The 22,153-nt window shown below is 33.8% G+C and overlaps 4 protein-coding genes across 4 annotated transcripts; 2 read left to right on the plus strand and 2 right to left on the minus strand.

The window, feature by feature from the left end:
• Nucleotides 1–743: 743 nt before the first annotated feature.
• LOC109338142 (solute carrier family 35 member F1-like) lies at nt 744–3,114 on the plus strand. Its single transcript, XM_019575290.1, has 6 exons — nt 744–849; nt 1,292–1,343; nt 1,448–1,516; nt 1,688–1,774; nt 2,312–2,373; nt 2,981–3,114. The coding sequence occupies exons 1-6, from the start codon at nt 803–805 to the stop codon at nt 3,102–3,104; spliced, it is 441 nt and encodes a 146-aa protein (XP_019430835.1). The 5' UTR covers nt 744–802; the 3' UTR covers nt 3,105–3,114.
• A 292-nt stretch (nt 3,115–3,406) lies between these two features.
• On the minus strand, nt 3,407–8,490 carry LOC109338141 (solute carrier family 35 member F1-like). Its single transcript, XM_019575289.1, has 11 exons — nt 8,184–8,490; nt 7,610–7,704; nt 7,322–7,379; nt 6,931–7,125; nt 6,402–6,478; nt 5,800–5,882; nt 5,306–5,357; nt 5,133–5,201; nt 4,875–4,961; nt 4,276–4,337; nt 3,407–3,668 (listed from the first exon to the last, which is right to left on the minus strand). The coding sequence occupies exons 1-11, from the start codon at nt 8,299–8,301 to the stop codon at nt 3,545–3,547; spliced, it is 1,020 nt and encodes a 339-aa protein (XP_019430834.1). The 5' UTR covers nt 8,302–8,490; the 3' UTR covers nt 3,407–3,544.
• A 3,757-nt stretch (nt 8,491–12,247) lies between these two features.
• Nucleotides 12,248–17,003, minus strand: LOC109338139 (2,3-dimethylmalate lyase-like). The gene is made up of 8 exons (XM_019575286.1): nt 16,841–17,003; nt 16,518–16,729; nt 16,150–16,431; nt 14,167–14,286; nt 13,411–13,561; nt 12,901–12,998; nt 12,639–12,675; nt 12,248–12,530 (listed from the first exon to the last, which is right to left on the minus strand). The coding sequence occupies exons 1-8, from the start codon at nt 16,965–16,967 to the stop codon at nt 12,412–12,414; spliced, it is 1,146 nt and encodes a 381-aa protein (XP_019430831.1). The 5' UTR covers nt 16,968–17,003; the 3' UTR covers nt 12,248–12,411.
• A 479-nt stretch (nt 17,004–17,482) lies between these two features.
• LOC109338143 (2,3-dimethylmalate lyase-like) lies at nt 17,483–21,805 on the plus strand. The gene is made up of 8 exons (XM_019575291.1): nt 17,483–17,645; nt 17,723–18,220; nt 19,292–19,413; nt 19,835–19,985; nt 20,377–20,588; nt 20,933–20,969; nt 21,069–21,217; nt 21,569–21,805. The coding sequence occupies exons 1-7, from the start codon at nt 17,507–17,509 to the stop codon at nt 21,185–21,187; spliced, it is 1,278 nt and encodes a 425-aa protein (XP_019430836.1). The 5' UTR covers nt 17,483–17,506; the 3' UTR covers nt 21,188–21,217; nt 21,569–21,805.
• Nucleotides 21,806–22,153: the final 348 nt, after the last annotated feature.

The following is a 22,153-nucleotide window of genomic DNA, read 5'->3' on the forward strand; positions in this document are numbered from 1 at the left end:
GGATGAGGATGTGGATTAGGATGAGGATAGGATGGGGATGATAATGAGGATAGGATGAGGAAGTGGATGATGATAGGACGAGGACGAGCATGAGGATGTGGATAGGATGAGGAAAAGAATGAGAATGAGGATAGGATGAGGACTAGGATGAGGATAGGATGAGGATGAGAATGAGGATAGGATGAGGATGAGGACGAGGATAGGATGAGGAGTAGAATGTGGATAAGGAGGAGGATGAGGACGAGGATAGGATGATGATGAGGATGAGGATGATGATGAGGATGACGACAATAATGAGGATGAGGATAGGATGAGGACTAGAATGAGGGTACGATGAGGATGAGGGTAGGATGAGGATGAGGATAAGGATAGAATGAGGAGGAGGATGAGGATGAGGACGAGGATAGGATGAGGACGAGACTGAGGATAAGGATAGGATGAGGATGAGGAAGAGGATGGGGATGAGGATAGGATCTATTGATGTTGGCTTTGGAAGGAGGGAATATGAAATGGCTCTGGCTGTTCACAATTGTGAAGAGGAAACAATTGAAAATCCAAAAAATGTCAGCATATAAAAACCAGAGTAGGACAATTGAAGAATGAGGTTAAAGATGGATCGCGAAATATGAAAAATACATATGAAACCTTCAGCACAACCAAATTACAACAAGATTGTATTGAATTTGGGCTAATTCATGCATGCTCATATTTGCGTTTCATTATTTTAATCTCCTTTGTGTTGGTGTTATTTCTTTTTTTGCTGCAGGAATTTCTAGTGAAAAATGCTGACAGAGTTGAACTCATGGCAATGTTGGGTATCTTTGGCAGCATTATGAGTGCAATCCAAATGTATCCTAGAAATTGATTAATATTATAAGTGCTATGGGACTTCTCAGTTTTGAATTTTTTTATCGGCTTATTTTTATCTCTAGCTATCCATCAAGGTGTTGTATATCTACATAGTAATCATAATTGTTTGGCCTTTCAATACTTGTTTCTTCAGTTGCATAGCTTAAGCCTCTAATTCCAATCTTCATCCAAGTTCTAATATATTTGCACAATGGTTTAACAAATCATTCTATGTCAAACTAATAACCATATTGAAGCGTGGATTTTGGTTTTGGGATTAACAATAAAATGCTACATGATTTAGTAGTTTGTTACAAGTGGATGAATGCAATTTTAGTTAAGTTTCAGCTTCAAGTGTTTTACATTAATAACTTAATTTTTTAAGATTATGATGAGATTAGTAACTTAGTTTTTCATGTTGCGTCCTTAACGATTGTTACAGAAGTATACTTGAAAGAAATGAACTCGAATCTATTAAATGGACAGCTGGGGCAGTAAGCACAGATTCTCTTTCTCTCTCAATATTCTTATTAATGTGATATAAGAGCTGTACACATAATTATTATTTATGTTCATTTCTTTCAAATGTTGGTTTCAGGGGATTCCATTTTTTGGATTTGCAGTGGCTATGTTTATGTTTTACTCTTTAGTCCCTGTTCTGCTTAAGGTGTGGATTCAAACTATAACAACTCTGGAGATTCCATCTTATTTTGTTCGTACATCAAATGCTATCTAAGTTTTTAAACTATCCTAACATTCTCCAGAAGAGAAGTGTCATAAATATGCAGATTTTTAATTGAAATTAGTATTTCTAATATTCTCTATTCTGCTGTCACAGACCAATGGTGCAACCATGCTAAACCTGTCTTTGTTGACCTCAGACATGTGGTCTGTCTTAATCCGCATTTTTGCTTACCATGAGAAGGTTTGACTGCAATCTCTGTTGACTTTGGGTTTTTTTTCACTTATAAGAGGGTGAACCTTAACAAAATGGTAAGGTTTGGTAATTTGTGCTGCCCAGCTGAGTTCAGCCTGGCCCGTTTCTGGCTCGACCTTTATCGAACCGGGCCAAAAAATCTCAGGGTTATTCGGGTTTAAGAAACAAGTAATTAAACCCAATAGCAGCCAAAAAATTAACCAATAGCAGCCAAAAAACCCACACGAACTAGGCTGAAATGACCCAAGGTTATTCAGGAGGGCTGTAATGTAGCTAAACCCACCCATTTACCCATTTATATAAGACGGTTCGTTCAGGCCCATTTTGCTAGCTCTACTTGGAGGTCACGAGTTCAAATCTTAGAAACTACCTTTATGTTTGAGAGGGTAAGACTATGTATCCTCCCATACCTCATCGGATGGGAGTCACATGCACTAGCCAACCCTTTTATTTATAAAAATTCATGCAGATAGGAGTCACATTTTTCAGTGAGCTAACATCTCTAGAGCATATTGTGGTTTTCAGGTTGATTGGATGTACTTTTTGGCCTTTGGTGCTGTTGTTGCTGGGCTTCTTATCTACTCTGGGTATGTATTTTTCACTTTCCTCTTGTGAAACTGTTGTTTCTGCTGGTTGATTCTTTCAGGATTTCTCTAAAAATGAATGATTACCAAAACTCATTCAGCCAACTCTAGCACATTATTACATAAGCTAACCATAAAGCATAGGCATAGCTATGCATTTAAACATTAAATATGCCTAAAGCATTGTCATAGCTAATGACCAATAACTATGCATTAAAACATAAAGCATAAGCATAGCTTCACATCATTTGCATCATCAACCATGTTTTTGTGTTCATATTGATGTATACGCGTTCTCAGTAATTGACTTTGAGTTATATAGCAGCAGGGTGCTATGCTGATCATCTAGCTCAGCTGTTTTATGTAATCTAGATTTACGGGGCATTCGCAAGAGTTTATATAGAGCATATTTGAGTTATCTTATCATACAAGCACTTACACAAGTGTTTGAAAAACATACAAAAATAGCTTAATTAAGAGGTTTATCCAAATGTGTATTGGCATCTAGTATCTTTTATGGTGGGATTCCTTTCATGCTGATACAGTAATTTCAAAATGCTTTATTCCGATAAGGTTGTAAAACTGCATATGATGTTTGATCTTACTTCAGAGATGACAAGGATGAAAATGAGGAGGCTCCTAATGTTGGTGAAGAAAATCCTCAGCCAAGAAAACAATATGAGGAAGCCAATTCAGGAAATGATAGCAAATTAGTGCATCTCCTCCAAGATTAATGCAATCAAAGAAACACATTTATATTATGTTCATTTAGATGTTGTTATTCTCCCCATGTCTATCATTTGAGTTGATAAACTTTGCAACTCATTTGGTGCACAAGAGATAAGAAAGGACACCATGTCATGTCATATTCTAGAGTTTCAGAGCTAGTAGGATAGGATATTAGGATATCATATATATATATATATATATATATATATATATATATATATATATATATATATATATATATATATATATATATATATATATATATATATGATATCCTAATATCCTATCCTACTAGCTCTGAAACTCTAGAATATGACATGACATGGTGTCCTTTCTTATCTCTTGTGCACCAAATGAGTTGCAAAGTTTATCAACTCAAATGATAGACATGGGGAGAATAACAACATCTAAATGAACATAATATAAATGTGTTTCTTTGATTGCATTAATCTTGGAGGAGATGCACTAATTTGCTATCATTTCCTGAATTGGCTTCCTCATATTGTTTTCTTGGCTGAGGATTTTCTTCACCAACATTAGGAGCCTCCTCATTTTCATCCTTGTCATCTCTGAAGTAAGATCAAACATCATATGCAGTTTTACAACCTTATCGGAATAAAGCATTTTGAAATTACTGTATCAGCATGAAAGGAATCCCACCATAAAAGATACTAGATGCCAATACACATTTGGATAAACCTCTTAATTAAGCTATTTTTGTATGTTTTTCAAACACTTGTGTAAGTGCTTGTATGATAAGATAACTCAAATATGCTCTATATAAACTCTTGCGAATGCCCCGTAAATCTAGATTACATAAAACAGCTGAGCTAGATGATCAGCATAGCACCCTGCTGCTATATAACTCAAAGTCAATTACTGAGAACGCGTATACATCAATATGAACACAAAAACATGGTTGATGATGCAAATGATGTGAAGCTATGCTTATGCTTTATGTTTTAATGCATAGTTATTGGTCATTAGCTATGACAATGCTTTAGGCATATTTAATGTTTAAATGCATAGCTATGCCTATGCTTTATGGTTAGCTTATGTAATAATGTGCTAGAGTTGGCTGAATGAGTTTTGGTAATCATTCATTTTTAGAGAAATCCTGAAAGAATCAACCAGCAGAAACAACAGTTTCACAAGAGGAAAGTGAAAAATACATACCCAGAGTAGATAAGAAGCCCAGCAACAACAGCACCAAAGGCCAAAAAGTACATCCAATCAACCTGAAAACCACAATATGCTCTAGAGATGTTAGCTCACTGAAAAATGTGACTCCTATCTGCATGAATTTTTATAAATAAAAGGGTTGGCTAGTGCATGTGACTCCCATCCGATGAGGTATGGGAGGATACATAGTCTTACCCTCTCAAACATAAAGGTAGTTTCTAAGATTTGAACTCGTGACCTCCAAGTAGAGCTAGCAAAATGGGCCTGAACGAACCGTCTTATATAAATGGGTAAATGGGTGGGTTTAGCTACATTACAGCCCTCCTGAATAACCTTGGGTCATTTCAGCCTAGTTCGTGTGGGTTTTTTGGCTGCTATTGGTTAATTTTTTGGCTGCTATTGGGTTTAATTACTTGTTTCTTAAACCCGAATAACCCTGAGATTTTTTGGCCCGGTTCGATAAAGGTCGAGCCAGAAACGGGCCAGGCTGAACTCAGCTGGGCAGCACAAATTACCAAACCTTACCATTTTGTTAAGGTTCACCCTCTTATAAGTGAAAAAAAACCCAAAGTCAACAGAGATTGCAGTCAAACCTTCTCATGGTAAGCAAAAATGCGGATTAAGACAGACCACATGTCTGAGGTCAACAAAGACAGGTTTAGCATGGTTGCACCATTGGTCTGTGACAGCAGAATAGAGAATATTAGAAATACTAATTTCAATTAAAAATCTGCATATTTATGACACTTCTCTTCTGGAGAATGTTAGGATAGTTTAAAAACTTAGATAGCATTTGATGTACGAACAAAATAAGATGGAATCTCCAGAGTTGTTATAGTTTGAATCCACACCTTAAGCAGAACAGGGACTAAAGAGTAAAACATAAACATAGCCACTGCAAATCCAAAAAATGGAATCCCCTGAAACCAACATTTGAAAGAAATGAACATAAATAATAATTATGTGTACAGCTCTTATATCACATTAATAAGAATATTGAGAGAGAAAGAGAATCTGTGCTTACTGCCCCAGCTGTCCATTTAATAGATTCGAGTTCATTTCTTTCAAGTATACTTCTGTAACAATCGTTAAGGACGCAACATGAAAAACTAAGTTACTAATCTCATCATAATCTTAAAAAATTAAGTTATTAATGTAAAACACTTGAAGCTGAAACTTAACTAAAATTGCATTCATCCACTTGTAACAAACTACTAAATCATGTAGCATTTTATTGTTAATCCCAAAACCAAAATCCACGCTTCAATATGGTTATTAGTTTGACATAGAATGATTTGTTAAACCATTGTGCAAATATATTAGAACTTGGATGAAGATTGGAATTAGAGGCTTAAGCTATGCAACTGAAGAAACAAGTATTGAAAGGCCAAACAATTATGATTACTATGTAGATATACAACACCTTGATGGATAGCTAGAGATAAAAATAAGCCGATAAAAAAATTCAAAACTGAGAAGTCCCATAGCACTTATAATATTAATCAATTTCTAGGATACATTTGGATTGCACTCATAATGCTGCCAAAGATACCCAACATTGCCATGAGTTCAACTCTGTCAGCATTTTTCACTAGAAATTCCTGCAGCAAAAAAAGAAATAACACCAACACAAAGGAGATTAAAATAATGAAACGCAAATATGAGCATGCATGAATTAGCCCAAATTCAATACAATCTTGTTGTAATTTGGTTGTGCTGAAGGTTTCATATGTATTTTTCATATTTCGCGATCCATCTTTAACCTCATTCTTCAATTGTCCTACTCTGGTTTTTATATGCTGACATTTTTTGGATTTTCAATTGTTTCCTCTTCACAATTGTGAACAGCCAGAGCCATTTCATATTCCCTCCTTCCAAAGCCAACATCAATAGAATAAATATCCCAAAGAATATATGCAGCTATTCTTGAATAGTTGAATTAACTAAGAACAAATACACCACTGTGATATCAATTTGTGGACAATTTAAAACAAGTTAATTCATAACATAATATATCTGAAAGTCATAGAGCACATACTAAAGAACATGGTCAAATTAAGCGCTATTTTACATAACAAGATAGATCCCCTAACAAGGTAGAAGAAGTGAAATCAGCTTACCTCACTGACATTACTGATTGCATACAAGGTAGAACCAGCAATAACAATAAGGTCCCCTTTACGAGGATTACTTCCACCTATAGCAAGTGAATTTAACATCACAGTGTCAGACAAACATAATGAGTAGAAAGTTGCATATAATTGGCGATAATTAATAATAGGATCAAAATTTACTAATTGAATGATTTCCAATAAATAAGATATGTAGTGTGCAGACACACTCTTCCAATCTGCTTTTGCGTGTGCCGATAGAAAGGGATAGAAAAGGACAACAAAAGATGTTCCATTCTATTCTCTTTGGTTCTTCTCCTTTCATTGGATCCCAAATGTTCTATCATTTAGTCTTTAGTCTTGTTCTGCTTTGTTCATAGAATACACCAAACAAAGAACATAACTCACATTCTGTTCTGTCCTATTCTACCAAACACTACCGGATAAGTTGCTTTTGTGTATGCATATGTGTGTTAATGTGTAAAGTTGTAGATACAAGATGTAGATACCAGTATCAAGTACATAAAAAGCTACCCACCTGAACGGTCTCCTGCATGAACATCTGAAAACACAACAAGGACAAGGCCAGCAATGCAAACAACTATGCCAGTTATGTTTTTGAATCTATATTTTGTTTTCAAGAAAATCCACGTAAGAAGCATGACGATTGGAATCGACCAGCAGTCAAGCAGCATCACACTGGTAAGTGATGTGTATTGATATGACTTCACAACTGTTCATTACATGAGAGTTAGTTTGTAATGCATTGAAGGCAAGAAGAATCCAACAATAAATATAATGAACAGGTTGGTTATTAAATTTTAATTCTTCTCTGACTGGCTGATGCTTGACCTAACTGCATATGAATTTATTGATTTTACCAATGCTTTTATTGTAGTACAGTATCTCCACCATAATTAAACACTCACCAAGAAAATTTGCTTCAACATCAATAATTCCAAGAAGTAAATAATAATACCATTTTGCCTGCATAATAACCATATGAAGATAATGAAACTGTCTCCGAATGTTAAGCACTGAGAGGTAAAAACAGAATAAAACTAGCAGAACAGTACATTTTGAAAGGCAGGACTTTCACACTCTCCTTATAACAGAATCAAAAGATCACCATTTCTTCTGGTTTTCTACCCAATGATATTGAAATAAAAAATAATTCCAATAGTAAAAGCACAGAATTGTGAAACATAGGGTATAACCTTCAGTGGTTTCCTTCTGTATATTAAAATACTCCCATATGCAACCGCCAACAACACATAATTCAGAAACGACTGTGAAGTTTGTGCATTAATTCCTATGATAATGAAACACGGAGAAGCACAAAACTGTATTAGATTTTCAAAAACCAAAAAATTAGGCATACAATTAACATAAGTATAGGTTGGTCCAAAAACACAAAAAAGGCATTTGGAAGAACCTTAGGGTTAGGAGGCATTTGGAAGAACCTATATAGAGCTTATCTTATTATAGACACACTTAAGCAGGCATTTGGGTAGAGAGTATAAAAATAGCTTATGGCTTTCCTATAAGCTATTTTAACTTATTTCAGTAAGTTTGGTACAAGTTTTACTAAGATAAGCTATAAACTTATAGAAGGTAATAAGCTCTCATATACACCTAAGTTATCTTATTCCAAACAAAATAAGATTATTAAGTGAATCAAGCTACATGGGTAATGAAAGAGGTGAAAAAGAATAATTAGAAAATGATAATAAGAGTTATATATACAATGATTTAAGTAATGTAACCAAAAATGAAAAGAAAGAAAGAAACCTTTTTTAGCCAATTGAGAAGAAGAGAAGCCAGTGGAAGTGATAAGAAGAGAAAGAAACTGTCCCAAAGCAACACCTATCGAAGTATTTCTGCTCCAAAACTCTTTAAAATTCATCATCTTCCTTATTCCAAATATATAAAAACATTTACAGCTTCAGCTTCAATATGTTATGATGAATCCATAGTCCAATCTATCAATCTCTTTGTGAGATGGGGTTCTAGTTAAACATAAGACAAGTATTTCTAACTCAACATTTTCTAACACCCAACTCAATCATGTACCTTTCAATAAAGTCTAAGAGGTAGATCTGTTAAATCACTTCACTAGGTGTCCAAGACTTCATCTTATCCTCTCAACCTATTCATCTTATTATGATTCAGCTTCAATATGTCAAATTATATAGCACTGGTATTGATAAGAATTTATGCAGTAATATATATGTTATATTTATTCAGATTTATGGTCACCTTTCGGTTTAAATGTTGGCTTGATCACATTTAGAGTAGGGTCAGATTTATGTTGAAAAGTAATTTGATCAATATTTAAGGTTAATTAACCGATAAGCCTTATGGAACCCAACCCAACTCATATTCACCCCTTATACACTCTATTTCATATTAAAGATGTGTTATGTATTGTACACAATATTTATAATTGAGTATATATTTCTGGGAATAAAAGCACTCTTCTACTAAAATAGGTTGGAATGTATGTATGCCTAATCTATACAAAGTAGGCGCTCTCTATTCAGCAATATGGGATATCCTAGCATAACTTCTTGATTTTTATCACTAAAAAATTTATCAAACCAATTAATTAATAAGTTATCAAGAACTATGTAATATTGTTTCACTAATATATATCACGATAAGATATATTATTTTCAAACATAAAAATAAAATATTTGTTTTAATAAATAATTTTTAATAAAAAATCGAAGTTATATTTAATCAATATAATTAAATTTAGGTATTGTTTTATTATAGACAGAGTGATATTACATTTCTTATTTGTAATCGATTTTTGATGTAATGTTAAAATTTAAGAATCTTAATTATAAGTTTTGACAGAAAATTTATATTTTTCGGTACATGTCTAAAAATTGATTTACTAATGTTATTATTCATGCCTTAGAGAATTTGTATAAAATATTTCCCTTTTAGATTATTCCATATCAATAGTTTTACTTTATTTTGTTTATTATCAATTATTTTTGAAATGTTTCTATAGGAAACAATTAAAATATACTATTTTCAGCATTGAATGAATTTAAATAAAACATTGCCCAATTACATTATTTCATGTCAATAATTTTCCTTAATTTTATTTAATATATATGGAACAATTAAAATTTAAAGTAACCATTTCAAACATTATACATTGAATGTTTACTTTTGTTCTTAATAATTTAACATAACTTTAATGTTAAAATCTATAAAAAATTAAAATTAAAATTAAAATCTATAAACTTTGTTAATTAAAGTTTGAATGAATATATATGCAATGGATTTTAGCATAAAATGACTAAAATCAATGAAATGAAATCCATTTAGTCATATATTCATAGATCACAAAAACAGTCCTTTGACAAAGAACAATGGAAGATATTAACAACAATTTTCCTCATGATCTTGAGTACGAGATACAACTAAGGCTACAACCAAAGTCACTGTCAAGATTCCAGAGTGTGTCCAAGTCTTGGGGTAACCAAATCTTAGACCCTTGTTTTCGACACATATATCATATGAGGTCAAAGAAAAACCCTAAAATTATATTTTTCAAAAATCAAGTTCGTTATCATATGGCTGAATGGACTTGTTTCAACACCAAAACCCTTTCACTCTGCAATATCTTCACAACAAAGGGTACCAGTGTATGTCCCACCAATACAATGATGGTCACTCCCCAAGGTATCATGTGCTATGTAGGTATAAAGAATAATATGATGGAATCTCAGATTTTCTTATATTCCTTTATTTCCAAACTGCTTCTTGAGTTGCCTATGGACTCTTCATCAGGCTTCTCTAAGGCTCCAATTGCTTCTTTTGGTATTGGATACATTCCTTCCATTCATAGGTTCAAACTTGCCTTGTTGTTCATTAATGTTACTCCATCTAACCTACCATATCCTCATTTCAAATGTCAAGTCATTGATATAAACAATGATACCCTTGGTGATGGAACAAGAAACTATTCCAATTGGAGATTAATGGATGAACATATCACTGATCTTGTGGACTCTTCTCATTCAACAGTTCTTGTTCAGACCACTTTGAATTGGAAATCATGCTGCAATGCTGTTGTTATCTCATTTGATCTGGAGAGTGAGAAATTTAGAAGGGTAAATTATCCAAGTGGAATTAATGATATTTCTTTGTATTCCACTAATAAATTGTATTTAGTGAATCTGCAGGAGAAGTTAGGGCTATTAATTGTGGATTCAATAACTCATGATGCTTCATTATGGAAGCTACAAGATCATGGTAGCCACACTTGGGAGAAAATATACAAATTTTCTCTTGGAGAAGCTTTTTGCATTAACCATTTTTGGCCTATATATTTTCAGGATGAAGAAATGGTAATACACTCCAAAGACAGTGTAATTTTATATAACTTCAACAAGAAAACATTCAAGAAACTAGATATCAATGTGAATCTCAATGACCCACCTGTAGGTATGTACTATGATACACTTTGCAATGGATAATGATTCTCTAACACCACTTCTCACACATATAATTATTGATTAAAAGGTACTTTTGTTGTTTCATAACAAAAATCCTTTGGTTAATAATTATAAAGTACGTATGAGAAGGTGTGTGATAAAAAAAGTGATATATATGAATATTTTCTCCTTGCAATTCATAGTTTGTAGTATTAACCAGAACTAGTATTTGTAAGTTGTTTTATGTTATCATTTCTATTAGTAAGGATTTGATCATATTTATTATTTCTTGACTCTGGGCTTTTATATTTGAATGGCTATTGCAAGTAGCACCTGTCATATTTTGGATTTTCTTATCTTATGTTAATGTACCCATATTTGAATGTTATGTTATGCCTATATTGATGTATACAATTTGTGTATTAACATAAAAAACTAGATAATGAAGACAAGAACCAAGATTTTTGCATTTGCATATAAAAACCCATAAAGTCATATTCTATGTGCATCTTAGGGTTAATAAGTAGGACAAGTAGTGTTGCCAGTATTGAACCAAAGTTGGACGCAAGAGTAATGAAATTCATCTCTCCATTCTTGAATTCTTCCATGCAAATAACACAATATTCACCTTTGGGTTTTTTAGTTACTGGTGGATAATAATGATAACACAATCCTTAAACTTTGAAATTGTATTTATCTCAACATGCATGTCTTGCCATATATCTATGTTGGAAAATATTTATTTCTACGAATGCTACTAGACTCAGCATAATAGCCTCTATCCAATGTATGGGCAAAATAAAATGTTGGTTATTTACATAAAACATCATAACTAGAGTTATTGTGGTAATCAATACAAATATCATAGTGCCCCAAGGGCTAAACCTATACATCATAGAGATGTTAATGAATTAATGTATTCAAAGTAGAGAATGAGAGAAGAGTTTAAATTAGAAAAATCTTCTGAATCAATAGGCTAAGAGAGAATATGGAATGGAATGTATTCAAAGCTAGTATATATATACAAGGAATGGGGTGAGAACATGATAATTTCATTTAAGTCTATTTATGTAATTAAATAGTAGTAATTGAAAGACAATTTCATTAGCTGATGATATATTTAATTTTGTAACATATACAATGCAAATAAATTTGCAATAATTAGATGCAAACAATGGCTCAAGAGGTTATATATAATTACTTTAGGTTATCTTTTAAATGGAAAACATATTATTATCTTTGGAACACTCAAAAATTAAAAACTCAACTTATTTATGCCATTTTCTACCGGAAGATTATCTACGTACTATTAAGACAAAAAGAAATAAGTATAACTCAAAAAAAAAAGAGGGAATACGTTGATGTACAAAAAAGACATTACATTTCCCAAAAAAAACATTACAGTTCCAAGTGTTTTTTATTGGCACAGTAACTGGTCATATATATATTCCACCTTGGAAAGAACATAAAACCATTCATACTTTCATAACCCAAAGGACAGAGACAAATATCCAAGCTGCATTATTCACTAACAAAATACAGTTGGGAGTTGAGAAACTGAATCACTCCACAAATACTTGAATCCTGTCACCAATACTGTCATTAACATCTAACAACACTTTCCCTCCAACATCCTCTGCCACACCATCCAACAATGTTTTGATGTTTATACCACCCAACCCTGTTTAAAGTTGTAACAGAAATTGTGAAAGATCTTTCAACTTAAGTCACAAATTTGGAATACACCCATATTTTACATTATACAAGAATTTATGGATAATAATAATACCAGGAATTATGTTTGTTATTCCAGCCAGAAATCCAGCCTGCATATAGAAAAGTATGTGTTATTATGAAAAGGAAGCAGGAATCTTACATGGACTCATATTTAATCTAAGTAACCAGTGAAACATATTTGAAAGTTCTGCTGCCCAATATTATACTTAATGTTTAACCAAAAGTTCAAGATGTTTTAATTGTGGAGCAGAGAACAATAAAGACAATGTATTCACATAAAGAGGATTTCCATATGCAGAGAATTGAAAACTTACAGGACTCCTTAGATCAAGTTTTTCAATTCCATCTCTACCAGTTAATTTGATTCTCAGAGTCCGAGACCAGATCCCAGAAAATGAGTCATTTGAACTATCTGCATCATATTTTTATATGACACATCAGGAGTTACATCTTCAGCAATGAGAATGCAAGAATAAAATGCATGATATATACTTATAAACAACCAGGATTTCCGCATGATAACTTCTCTTCTATCTTTGATTTTAACCTAGAGGTGAAACTGAGTAGCAGAGAAATCCAATAATGAAAACATCAGCCGAATTCTCTCATGACTTTAAATGATTAATTTGGTCGGTCGATAAAATAGTGCTAGTTACTTCACATAAACAGACCTTTATAAAAAAAAGTTCAACAGCTTCTTTGAAATAAAGCACTGTGTTTTAGATTGTATATAAAATATAAGTATGAGAAGCCTGGTGCCATTACACTACAATGCAACTTTATGAAAGGAATGGTATTTTTGTATTGAGAGTTGTTTCTCCAACCTTTCTCTGGAATCCGCAGATTGGTGCTTGCAGTATAAAGCTTCTCTTCTTCATAATAAGCATTAAAACCTACAATGTCCTTAATTTCCTCAAAAGATGGCATGCTTCCAGGAGAAGGAACACTGCCTCCTTTAATGGCAGTGAGTGCATCCTACAAACTCAGTCAGCTATATTATTTATCTATAAAATAAATAAAAAATAACACTTCGGTAGAAATATCAGAAAAATGCAAAGTAGGTTTTAAGAATCAACAATTTGGCCTGTTTTAAGAATCACAGGCAAGCACCACCTGGATAAGTATCTCTTAGCATATCTCATCCTGATCTTGAATTTATCAACACATCTAAAACTAATCAATATCTTTCACATTTCATGGGCTATTAATCGGGATAGACATATTAATAAGACAACATAAGTCTTCATAAAATATACACGACACATGATAACAAGTAAACACCTTGATGTCAGCGAGCACTTACTTTTTAAACATTTTTAGAAGTAAGTTTATGTGACAAAAATGAATTTCCAGTCCATTACAACAATGGAACTTATTGTCTACATTAACCAATTTTAAGAATCTATGTAGTTCTTGCAAAACTTGCTAGACTTGACACCATTTAAGACACCATTAATAAAATATGATAACCAGAGTACATGAGTCGTAAAATCAAAACATTATACAAGAATTAAATTAAAAGAAGAATGTCACTCATCAGAATCCCATTCATAAACAGACATATTTCAGTTACATTTCACCTGCATTGCTTTTATGGAGACCCCAAGCAGAGAAATTGGATAAACAACAAATTTATAGCCAATGTCTTCAAGTTCCAGAGCACTAAGTATTGGTGTTTTGCCTCCTTCAAGCATATTGGCCTACAAAAGAGTGCAAATTAAGAATACCAAAAAAAACAAGATGTGTTTATACAAACATTAATATCATGTAGAAATTATGTCATGATAAAAAATAAATTAACAAATATGGGGGAAACATAACAAGTTGCCAATTTTTGTTTCAAACCACCCTTAAATCAAACCAAAAAGGCCAAAACTGTACTCAATTTCATTCATCGGTACTGCTTGTGTTCATTGGAGGCTCCAGATCTGTACTGATTTCTCTTATTTTCGCTTGGACTACCTCCACTCTCTTCTATGTTCTATTTCTCTTTAAAAATAACTGCATGGAATGGAAAATCTTAAATTCTACTACTGCCTGTGTTTCAAATATGTTTTACTGTGTCTCCTTATGTAAACTATCCCCCTTTCTCTGCATCTCTGTTCTTGTAATCTAGGTTGTTTAAGTTTATGTAATGATAAGGCTGTAGTACTTTATGTTTCAGTTTGTTTAAGTTTATGAGCATGTTATTGTAATTTTAGTTCTTAAGGGTGACTTGATGCACGGGGCTCCCATTTGGTGGGGTATGAGGAGGGTAGAAGTATGCAACCTTACCCCACAATCAGAGATGATCTTTCCAGGATCTAACTTAGCAACCTTATTGTTGCGCCAAGGCTCAACCTAACCTATGTCATATTAATTACTATAAAAAATACACTACTATGCATGTAATATGCAACAATTTCAAAATAGTTTTGCTACACAATGCACTATTTGCTTTGGCACTACGAGCTTCCTGTTGTTACAAATACATTATATGCAATCAAATACTATAATTTGGACCCAGGAGGAGCAACTTTGATACTTCTGTCCTGTACCAAAAGTCATGCGGTGGGTATATCCTCTAGGAAGTTTACGTCGATGAGATAGGTATAGGTAAACTATGAAAATTGATAAGAAGTTCAGTGAGCAGAGCTCCATTTACACAGAAAATGGCAGAAAAGTCTAGCTGCAGATGTAGGTAGAAGAGGAAGAAAAAAATAGAGCTGCAAGTGCAGTCTCTGCTGCATGGTCTAAAAAAGGCAGCTCAGTGCACGCAACTCCTACCAAAATAATAGTTACATCGTACACAACACTAGTTCCAGTACGCGATATGTGGTTCGCCACTTTCAACATTATTTTACAAGATTTCATATAGGATGAACCCACTACGTTTACCATAGTTACATGGTCCACAGTACCGTCTTCGGTGTGCAGTACGAGGTTCCATGCAGTTCGTCATTTTTGAAGTTATAATTATAAGACTTCTTTTATAAGGAACCAGGTACACGATACGACAAATCCAATATGTGGTACGAACGCTAGATGAGGGAACCGTGTAACTATGTGTGGTACGTGGTACGTTGAATTCGATACGCAGTACATGGGATACATGAGTGAACCATGTAACTATTCCTCCAAGTTCCAGAATAATTCTCTCAGCCCACCTCACTCCCCTATTTATTAACTTCACTAACTGCCTATTCATTTGCATATTTATATCTCCACTCCCACTAGCTGTAATTGCAGCCCTCTTTATTTTCTATTCTCCTACTAGCTACCCCTCTTTACTCCATCTATTATTCCATCGGGATGATGGTGATTACAAGGAGTGATGGTGTCGGTATTGGTGCAGTCAAATCCTTTCTGCAGACAGCTTTCTCTTAGTGTGGTATGCAAATTGGCATAGTCACTCTGAAAATTTTCATTAAGGATTTGCTTCCACATGTCATTTGTGGACTGCGCAGCAACTAGGCAAGATTTTTACAAAATCAATTGCTTGTGTCAGTGACTTGTGTGTGTAGTCCTAATAGTACTGATAGAGAAAACATTTTCCTTTTTACTTTGATGAATAGTGTGAATACCATTTTTGGAATTTGGGGGCAAACTTCACAAAAAGCTTTCATCTCTTGTTTTGAAGCAAGTGCGTCTATAAAAAGAGCATCAGCTCCAGCATCTGCAAATGCCCTTATCCTTATGAATGCTTCATCCAATGACACTGCTTGACGAGAATCTGTGCGTGCCACAATAACAATGTCAGAGCCACTCTCTTTCCTGGCGTCAACAGCCGCTTTAATCCTCATCACGGCCTCTTGTCGTGACACCACTCCCTTTCCTTGTGTGTGTCCACATGCTTTTGGAGATACCTAGCAATGATGGTCATAGAGTTTAAAAGCATGCACTAGATGAGTCTAAGAATAAAAGATGATTAAAAAAGAAACTTCCCATCAACCTGGTCTTCAATCATAATTCCAGCAAAACCAGCTTTAATATATCCCTTGACAGTTCTCTTGACATTCAATGCATTACCATAACCATTATCACCATCAACAATGACAGGGATGGAGACAGCTTGTGTAATGAGTTGCCCTTGATCCACCATCTCTCCATAAGATATCAAACCTGTATCTGGCAACCCCAACCTCACAGCAGACATTGCAAAACCTAGTAACAAGTAACAAGTAACAATTAACAAGCAGAATTGAAGAACAATAACAATTAACAAGGAAAATCCTTATTGTTTAACGATTTAAAAAGAAAAAGGTAAATATATACCACCGGCAAAGCAGAAGGGGAATCCATGATTTTGAACAAGTTTGGCAGAGAGACCATCGAAACAAATGGGGCACTGCTTAATCCCACGACTCTCAAGAAATTCCCGAAGAGCTTTCACATGACCCATTCAAGAATCACTCTTTCACTATTTCCTGCTATTATGGTTCGATGATTATCGCTTTGGATTAGATACACAAGTAAATACTTTTGCCACCAAAATTATAAATCCGAGACAAAATATCAATTAATATTATACACGGTAATTACAATATTCACCACGTGTTTGTATTTTTTTTAAATAATTAATAATAAATTATATAATAATAATATATAAAATTCATATAGTATATATTTGAATACACTTTCATTTATATTTGTTATTGTTATGATTATTATTATATATAATTTTAGTTTTAAATATTGTTTTGATTTGGGATTTTGGAGTGAGTTGTGGAAAGGAAGAAGATGAAGGCAACGACGAGCAGCAAGTGGTACCAAAATCATGGTTCCTCTTTTTCAATCTCACCTTTCTTCTCTAAACCCTTTTCTTCTCTTCAATTCCCTTTTTCTTCTCTTCAATTCCCTTTTTCTTCTTCTTCTTCTTCTCAGCAATCTTCTTCTTCTTCTTCTTCTATTGTTTTGAACCCATTATTACACATCAAAGCAATGAAGAAGAAAGAGACACCAGCAAAGGCACTTAGAACAATCCTTGACTCACAAGGGATTCATCAGTGCCCAGCTTCTTTTGATGCTTTAAGTGCTAAACTTGTTCAAGCAGCTGGATTCCCTTTAACCTTTACCAGTGGTATATATATATCCCTACTTTTATTCTAACTTTCATATTTTATTTATATATATCTTACTTCATTCCCCTATTACTAGGTTTCTCAATATCAGCTTCGAGATTAGGGTTTCCAGATACTGGTTTGATATCTTATGGAGAGATGTTGGATCAAGGGCGACTTATTACACAAGCTGTCTCCATTCCCGTCATTGGTGATGCCGATAATGGTTATGGTAATGCATTGAATGTCAAGAGAACCGTCAAGGGTTATATTCAAGCTGGTTTTGCAGGAATTATGATTGAAGATCAGGTATCTCCAAAAGCGTGTGGACACACACAAGGAAGGAAAGTGGTGTCAAGAGAAGAGGCTGTCATGAGGATTAAAGCGGCTATCGATGCCAGGAATGAGAGTGCCTCTGATATTGTTATTGTGGCACGTACAGATTCTCGCCAAGCACTCTCATTGGATGAAGCACTTAGTCGGGTAAGGGCATTTGCAGATGCTGGAGCAGATGTTCTTTTCATAGATGCACTCACTTCAAAACAAGAGATGACAGCTTTTTGTCAAGTTTCTCCCCTAATTCCAAAATTGGTATGTTTTTATCCCAAAATCTTCTAGATACTTTATACATTTTGTGTCATCTAAATTTAGAAGAAAGAATAAGAATCTAAAGAGATGGAGAAAAATATAGAAGTACTCAATGATGGGATACACTAACTCATTATTCATTCTCCCTGTGTATATAATATCCATAAACCTGGTCTAGTAGTACTAGTATAGGCCTAGTCCAATATTTGTAGCACACACTAAGTCACTAACTCTCCAACAATCCCCCTCACGTTGGAGCATAGATGTGTTAAACAACATCCCAAACTGTTAAAAATAAAAACACACCCTGTATCAACAAAGGGATTTTGTACAAGTCTTCAGTTGTTGCTGCCTAGTTCACAAATGGCATGTGGAAATAACTCTTTGGAACAATATACTCTTCTTAAATACTCAAAAGTTGTAGAGATCAACGTTTTGTTAATGAACATGATTTATGGTAGAGCATTATGGTGTCGTTTGTTTCATGTAGTCGACCCTACCTAGTGGGATTAAGGTTTTTTTGTTGTTGAATCACTTATTCACCTAACCACATTCAGCAGAAAACTGGGATAGACTTATATAGCAGACAAGTCAACATGTACCATAAGACAGCGGAAATTTCTTACAGCAAAAGGGCTGTGTCACATAAAGAGACACAAATACAATGAAACAGATTTTACACATGTTACTGAGTTTAAGGTTTCCCCATCCGAAGAGTCATGTTTGGAAAGAGAAATAGAACATATAAGAGTGTAGAGGGAAAGCAAGCAAAAAGAAGGAAAATCAAAACCCAGAAACCTCCACCATTAAACCCAGAGTGTCTCAGCAAATATGGGTCGTCCAATCAACACAAGCAGTGCTGATGAATGAAGTTGAGCGGAGATTGTACCTCTTTGGTTTGATTTAAGATTTTAAGGGTGGTTTTTGTGACTTGGTTTGTTCTCCCCTTAGCATCTATCTTATAATAATTTCATAATTGCTAACCAATTGTTGTTATGATATAATTTTTATAGGATATTAATATTTGTATAAACACATCTGAAAAATAATTGTATTGTTAATGTGTACTTTTATGCAGGCAATATGCTTGAAGGAGGAGGTAAAACACCAATACTTAGTCCTATGGAACTTGAAGACATTGGTTATAAACTTGTTGCATATCCACTTTCTTTGATTGGGGTTTCTATACGAGCAATGCAGGTAACATGTCTTCCCCTTTCATTTCTCTTATTTATTTATATTTTGCAGTCTCAACCATCTAGGTGTCTGTTTGATATCACATGGTCAAAACTTTGTTTTCCTTTCTCGTATGTTGCACCAAGACTTTTGTAGTAACTTGTTGTTAACATACCAATCACGATCTCTAGTCATTGATATGCAAATATACTGATTAATATTATATGCACTGATATTCATGATCCAATGAGACATGCTAAGAGATACTTACCTATCTGGTGTTTATCTATGAATTGCTGTTACTGAAGTTATATATTATTTAACTCCTTTATAACAGGCCAAATTGTTGAAACTCAGTATTCTTAAAAGCTCGCTGACCTTTTTCTTAAGCATCATTTCAATTTGTTATTTACAGATAAATAATCATTTATGACTGAGTTTGTAGGATTCTCTCACTGCCATTAAAGGAGGCCGTATTCCTCCTCCAGGAAGCCTGCCATCTTTTGAAGAAATTAAGGATATTGTTGGTTTCAATGCTTATTATGAAGAAGAGAAGCGTTACGCTACAACTGCCATTCAGCAGCATTCAATGACAGGTTGGAGAAACAACTCATAACACAAAAATAACAACACTTTTCTGAAGTTGCATTGTAGATTAATGGCAGTAGGCTTCTAAGAGTCATATGCAACAATAACTCAGCACTTCGATGTAAAATTTATCTTCAAGAGAAGGTTTTGAACTTTCTTTATAAATGTTTGTTTATGTCAAGTAACTATGTTTATGAATAGTATCTTAATTCATCTTATTGCTGTTTTATCAAAATAAATAAAAGCCATCTAATTAATCACCGACAATCATGAGAAAATTACAGTTATCTTTTCATTAGTGAATTTCTCTGCTACTCAATCGAATTCACCTCTAGGGGAAAATCAAAGAAAGAAAAAAGTCTCATGCTGATATCCTCATAGTAATTAGTTATTTTTCAGAGAGCAGTAGCCCGTACAGTAGACAACAGAGAGGTGAAGTTGATACCGAGCAGAAAAGTCCAAATCCCACTGTGGAAGTTATAACTCCTGATGTGTACAATAAATATGGTGCAGATAATTCAAGGGACCCTTTTCCTGGGATATGGTCTCGGACTCTGAAAATCAAAATCACTGGCAGAGATGGATCTAACAAACTTGATCTTACTATTCCTGTAAGTGATCATACTCTCCAAGTGCAATGTATTTGGTTTTAAGAAATTTCTGTTACTTGAAAGTGCTTTGCTATGTTGCATAAGAAAATAGAACAATGGTTTATATCCTACTGATTAAACCCTAAACCTTAAATCCTAGAACTTAACTTTATATAGGATTGCAAAACGTGATGGATTACAATTGCATGATTTCCTTTTATTCCATTTTCTTTAATTCTAGACCTATTCCTTAAATATGTCAATAATACATGTTTCCGTTTATTTTTATCACTCTGTGTAGAATTTGGAGGGAAACTGTATGTTACTTTCCTTTTCTCATAATACATATACTTTTTTGTATACAGGCTGGATTTATAGACGGAATCACAAACATTGTTCCTGGTACTGTTACAATTTATGAATTCTTCTATGATGCATAAATGGATTCCTATACCAAATTTGCAAACTTCTGTTGGTTAACTTCGTCACAACTTTGAACAGCTTTGGGCGGCGTAAACATTAAAGATTTGTTGGAGAATGCAACGGGGGATGTTGAGGGGAAACTGTTGTTAGATATTAATGACACAATGGGTGACAGGATTCAAGTATTTCTGGGGTGATTCCAGCATTTCAGTTTCTACAGTACAGCAGTAATTTGTTCTAGACTACTGTATTCTTATTATGTGATTAAATTTCAATGTTCTTCCTTTTTCTCTTGGTGTGTCCCCAAGGGTGAGCTCAATTAGCAGAGCTACACTCCCCCTCCTGTTAAAAAAAGTTTTTTTATCCTGTATTTGAATTATTTGCTCATTGCTCTGCACTTCTCCTCATGGTCCAGAAATTTTAAGGTCCATAGGAGAACACTAAAAAGTGTCTTAGAAAGTCTGTTGATTTAATTTCTTGGCTGTAGGGCAAATGTAGTAGCACATGGATATCATCATGTCAGCAACATTTGCAAGATAGAAGTTTGTTTCTTATATTAGTGGATGGTGCTGTTCCAGGAAGTAGAAGACCCATGTTGATGGTGAAAATTGGAACACAACATAGCTTTATTATCCAAATAGTGAATCATAAGACAGTTCCAACCAGTGATAAAGTGATTCTTGCATCACATTGTCTATTTAGCACAAACAATCAAAATCTTTAGATAAGTTTTGAATAATTGGATAAGGACTTTATTGTCTTTTTAAATTGTTACTCTAATGTGCAATGAGAAACCATTTACTGTTTTTCTTGTTTGGAACAATATTTGATATTAGTGATAATTTTGCCTTTTTTTCGACCCAGTTTTTTAGTATGGGGTTCCTAAAAAGTTCTCAACCCTCGAGCACTCGAATGTGGGGGGAATATATTTTAAATTATTTAATTTAGAAATAAAAAAATGGAATCCTTAAAAAAAATTCCACTTTATCATGATCTCTATTCTCTATCCAACATTTAGGGTCAGGGAAGAAACAAGTCCTACCTTATCTAACCCTACCTATACTAACTCCTAAGTCTTACATTACTAGACGTTGATTCCTAATAAAAGCATACTTGGTTAAATAGATGTATAACATTTTTATCATGTATTGATATGCTACATT

The sequence above is a fragment of the Lupinus angustifolius genome, unplaced genomic scaffold (genome assembly GCF_001865875.1).
Source record: "Lupinus angustifolius cultivar Tanjil unplaced genomic scaffold, LupAngTanjil_v1.0 Scaffold_18_56, whole genome shotgun sequence".
Classification (NCBI taxonomy): Eukaryota; Viridiplantae; Streptophyta; class Magnoliopsida; order Fabales; family Fabaceae; genus Lupinus; species Lupinus angustifolius.

Coding starts and splice junctions, on each gene's coding strand:
- LOC109338142 (XM_019575290.1), top strand. CDS start 803: ATGGCAATGTTGGGTATCTTTGGCAGCATTATGAGTGCAATCCAAAT. Junction 1,344..1,447: donor TTAAATGGACAGCTGGGGCA/GTAAGCACAGAT, acceptor TGTTGGTTTCAG/GGGATTCCATTTTTTGGATT. Junction 1,517..1,687: donor TAGTCCCTGTTCTGCTTAAG/GTGTGGATTCAA, acceptor CTGCTGTCACAG/ACCAATGGTGCAACCATGCT.
- LOC109338141 (XM_019575289.1), bottom strand. CDS start 8,301: ATGATGAATTTTAAAGAGTTTTGGAGCAGAAATACTTCGATAGGTGTT. Junction 5,883..6,401: donor CAATCAGTAATGTCAGTGAG/GTAAGCTGATTT, acceptor TTTTTGCTGCAG/GAATTTCTAGTGAAAAATGC. Junction 5,358..5,799: donor ATTATGAGTGCAATCCAAAT/GTATCCTAGAAA, acceptor CGATTGTTACAG/AAGTATACTTGAAAGAAATG.
- LOC109338139 (XM_019575286.1), bottom strand. CDS start 16,967: ATGGGTCATGTGAAAGCTCTTCGGGAATTTCTTGAGAGTCGTGGGATT. Junction 16,432..16,517: donor GAATTATGATTGAAGACCAG/GTTGATGGGAAG, acceptor CATCATTGCTAG/GTATCTCCAAAAGCATGTGG. Junction 12,676..12,900: donor AACTTGATCTAAGGAGTCCT/GTAAGTTTTCAA, acceptor TTCTATATGCAG/GCTGGATTTCTGGCTGGAAT.
- LOC109338143 (XM_019575291.1), top strand. CDS start 17,507: ATGAAGAAGAAAGAGACACCAGCAAAGGCACTTAGAACAATCCTTGAC. Junction 17,646..17,722: donor CCCTTTAACCTTTACCAGTG/GTATATATATAT, acceptor CCCTATTACTAG/GTTTCTCAATATCAGCTTCG. Junction 19,414..19,834: donor TTTCTATACGAGCAATGCAG/GTAACATGTCTT, acceptor CTGAGTTTGTAG/GATTCTCTCACTGCCATTAA.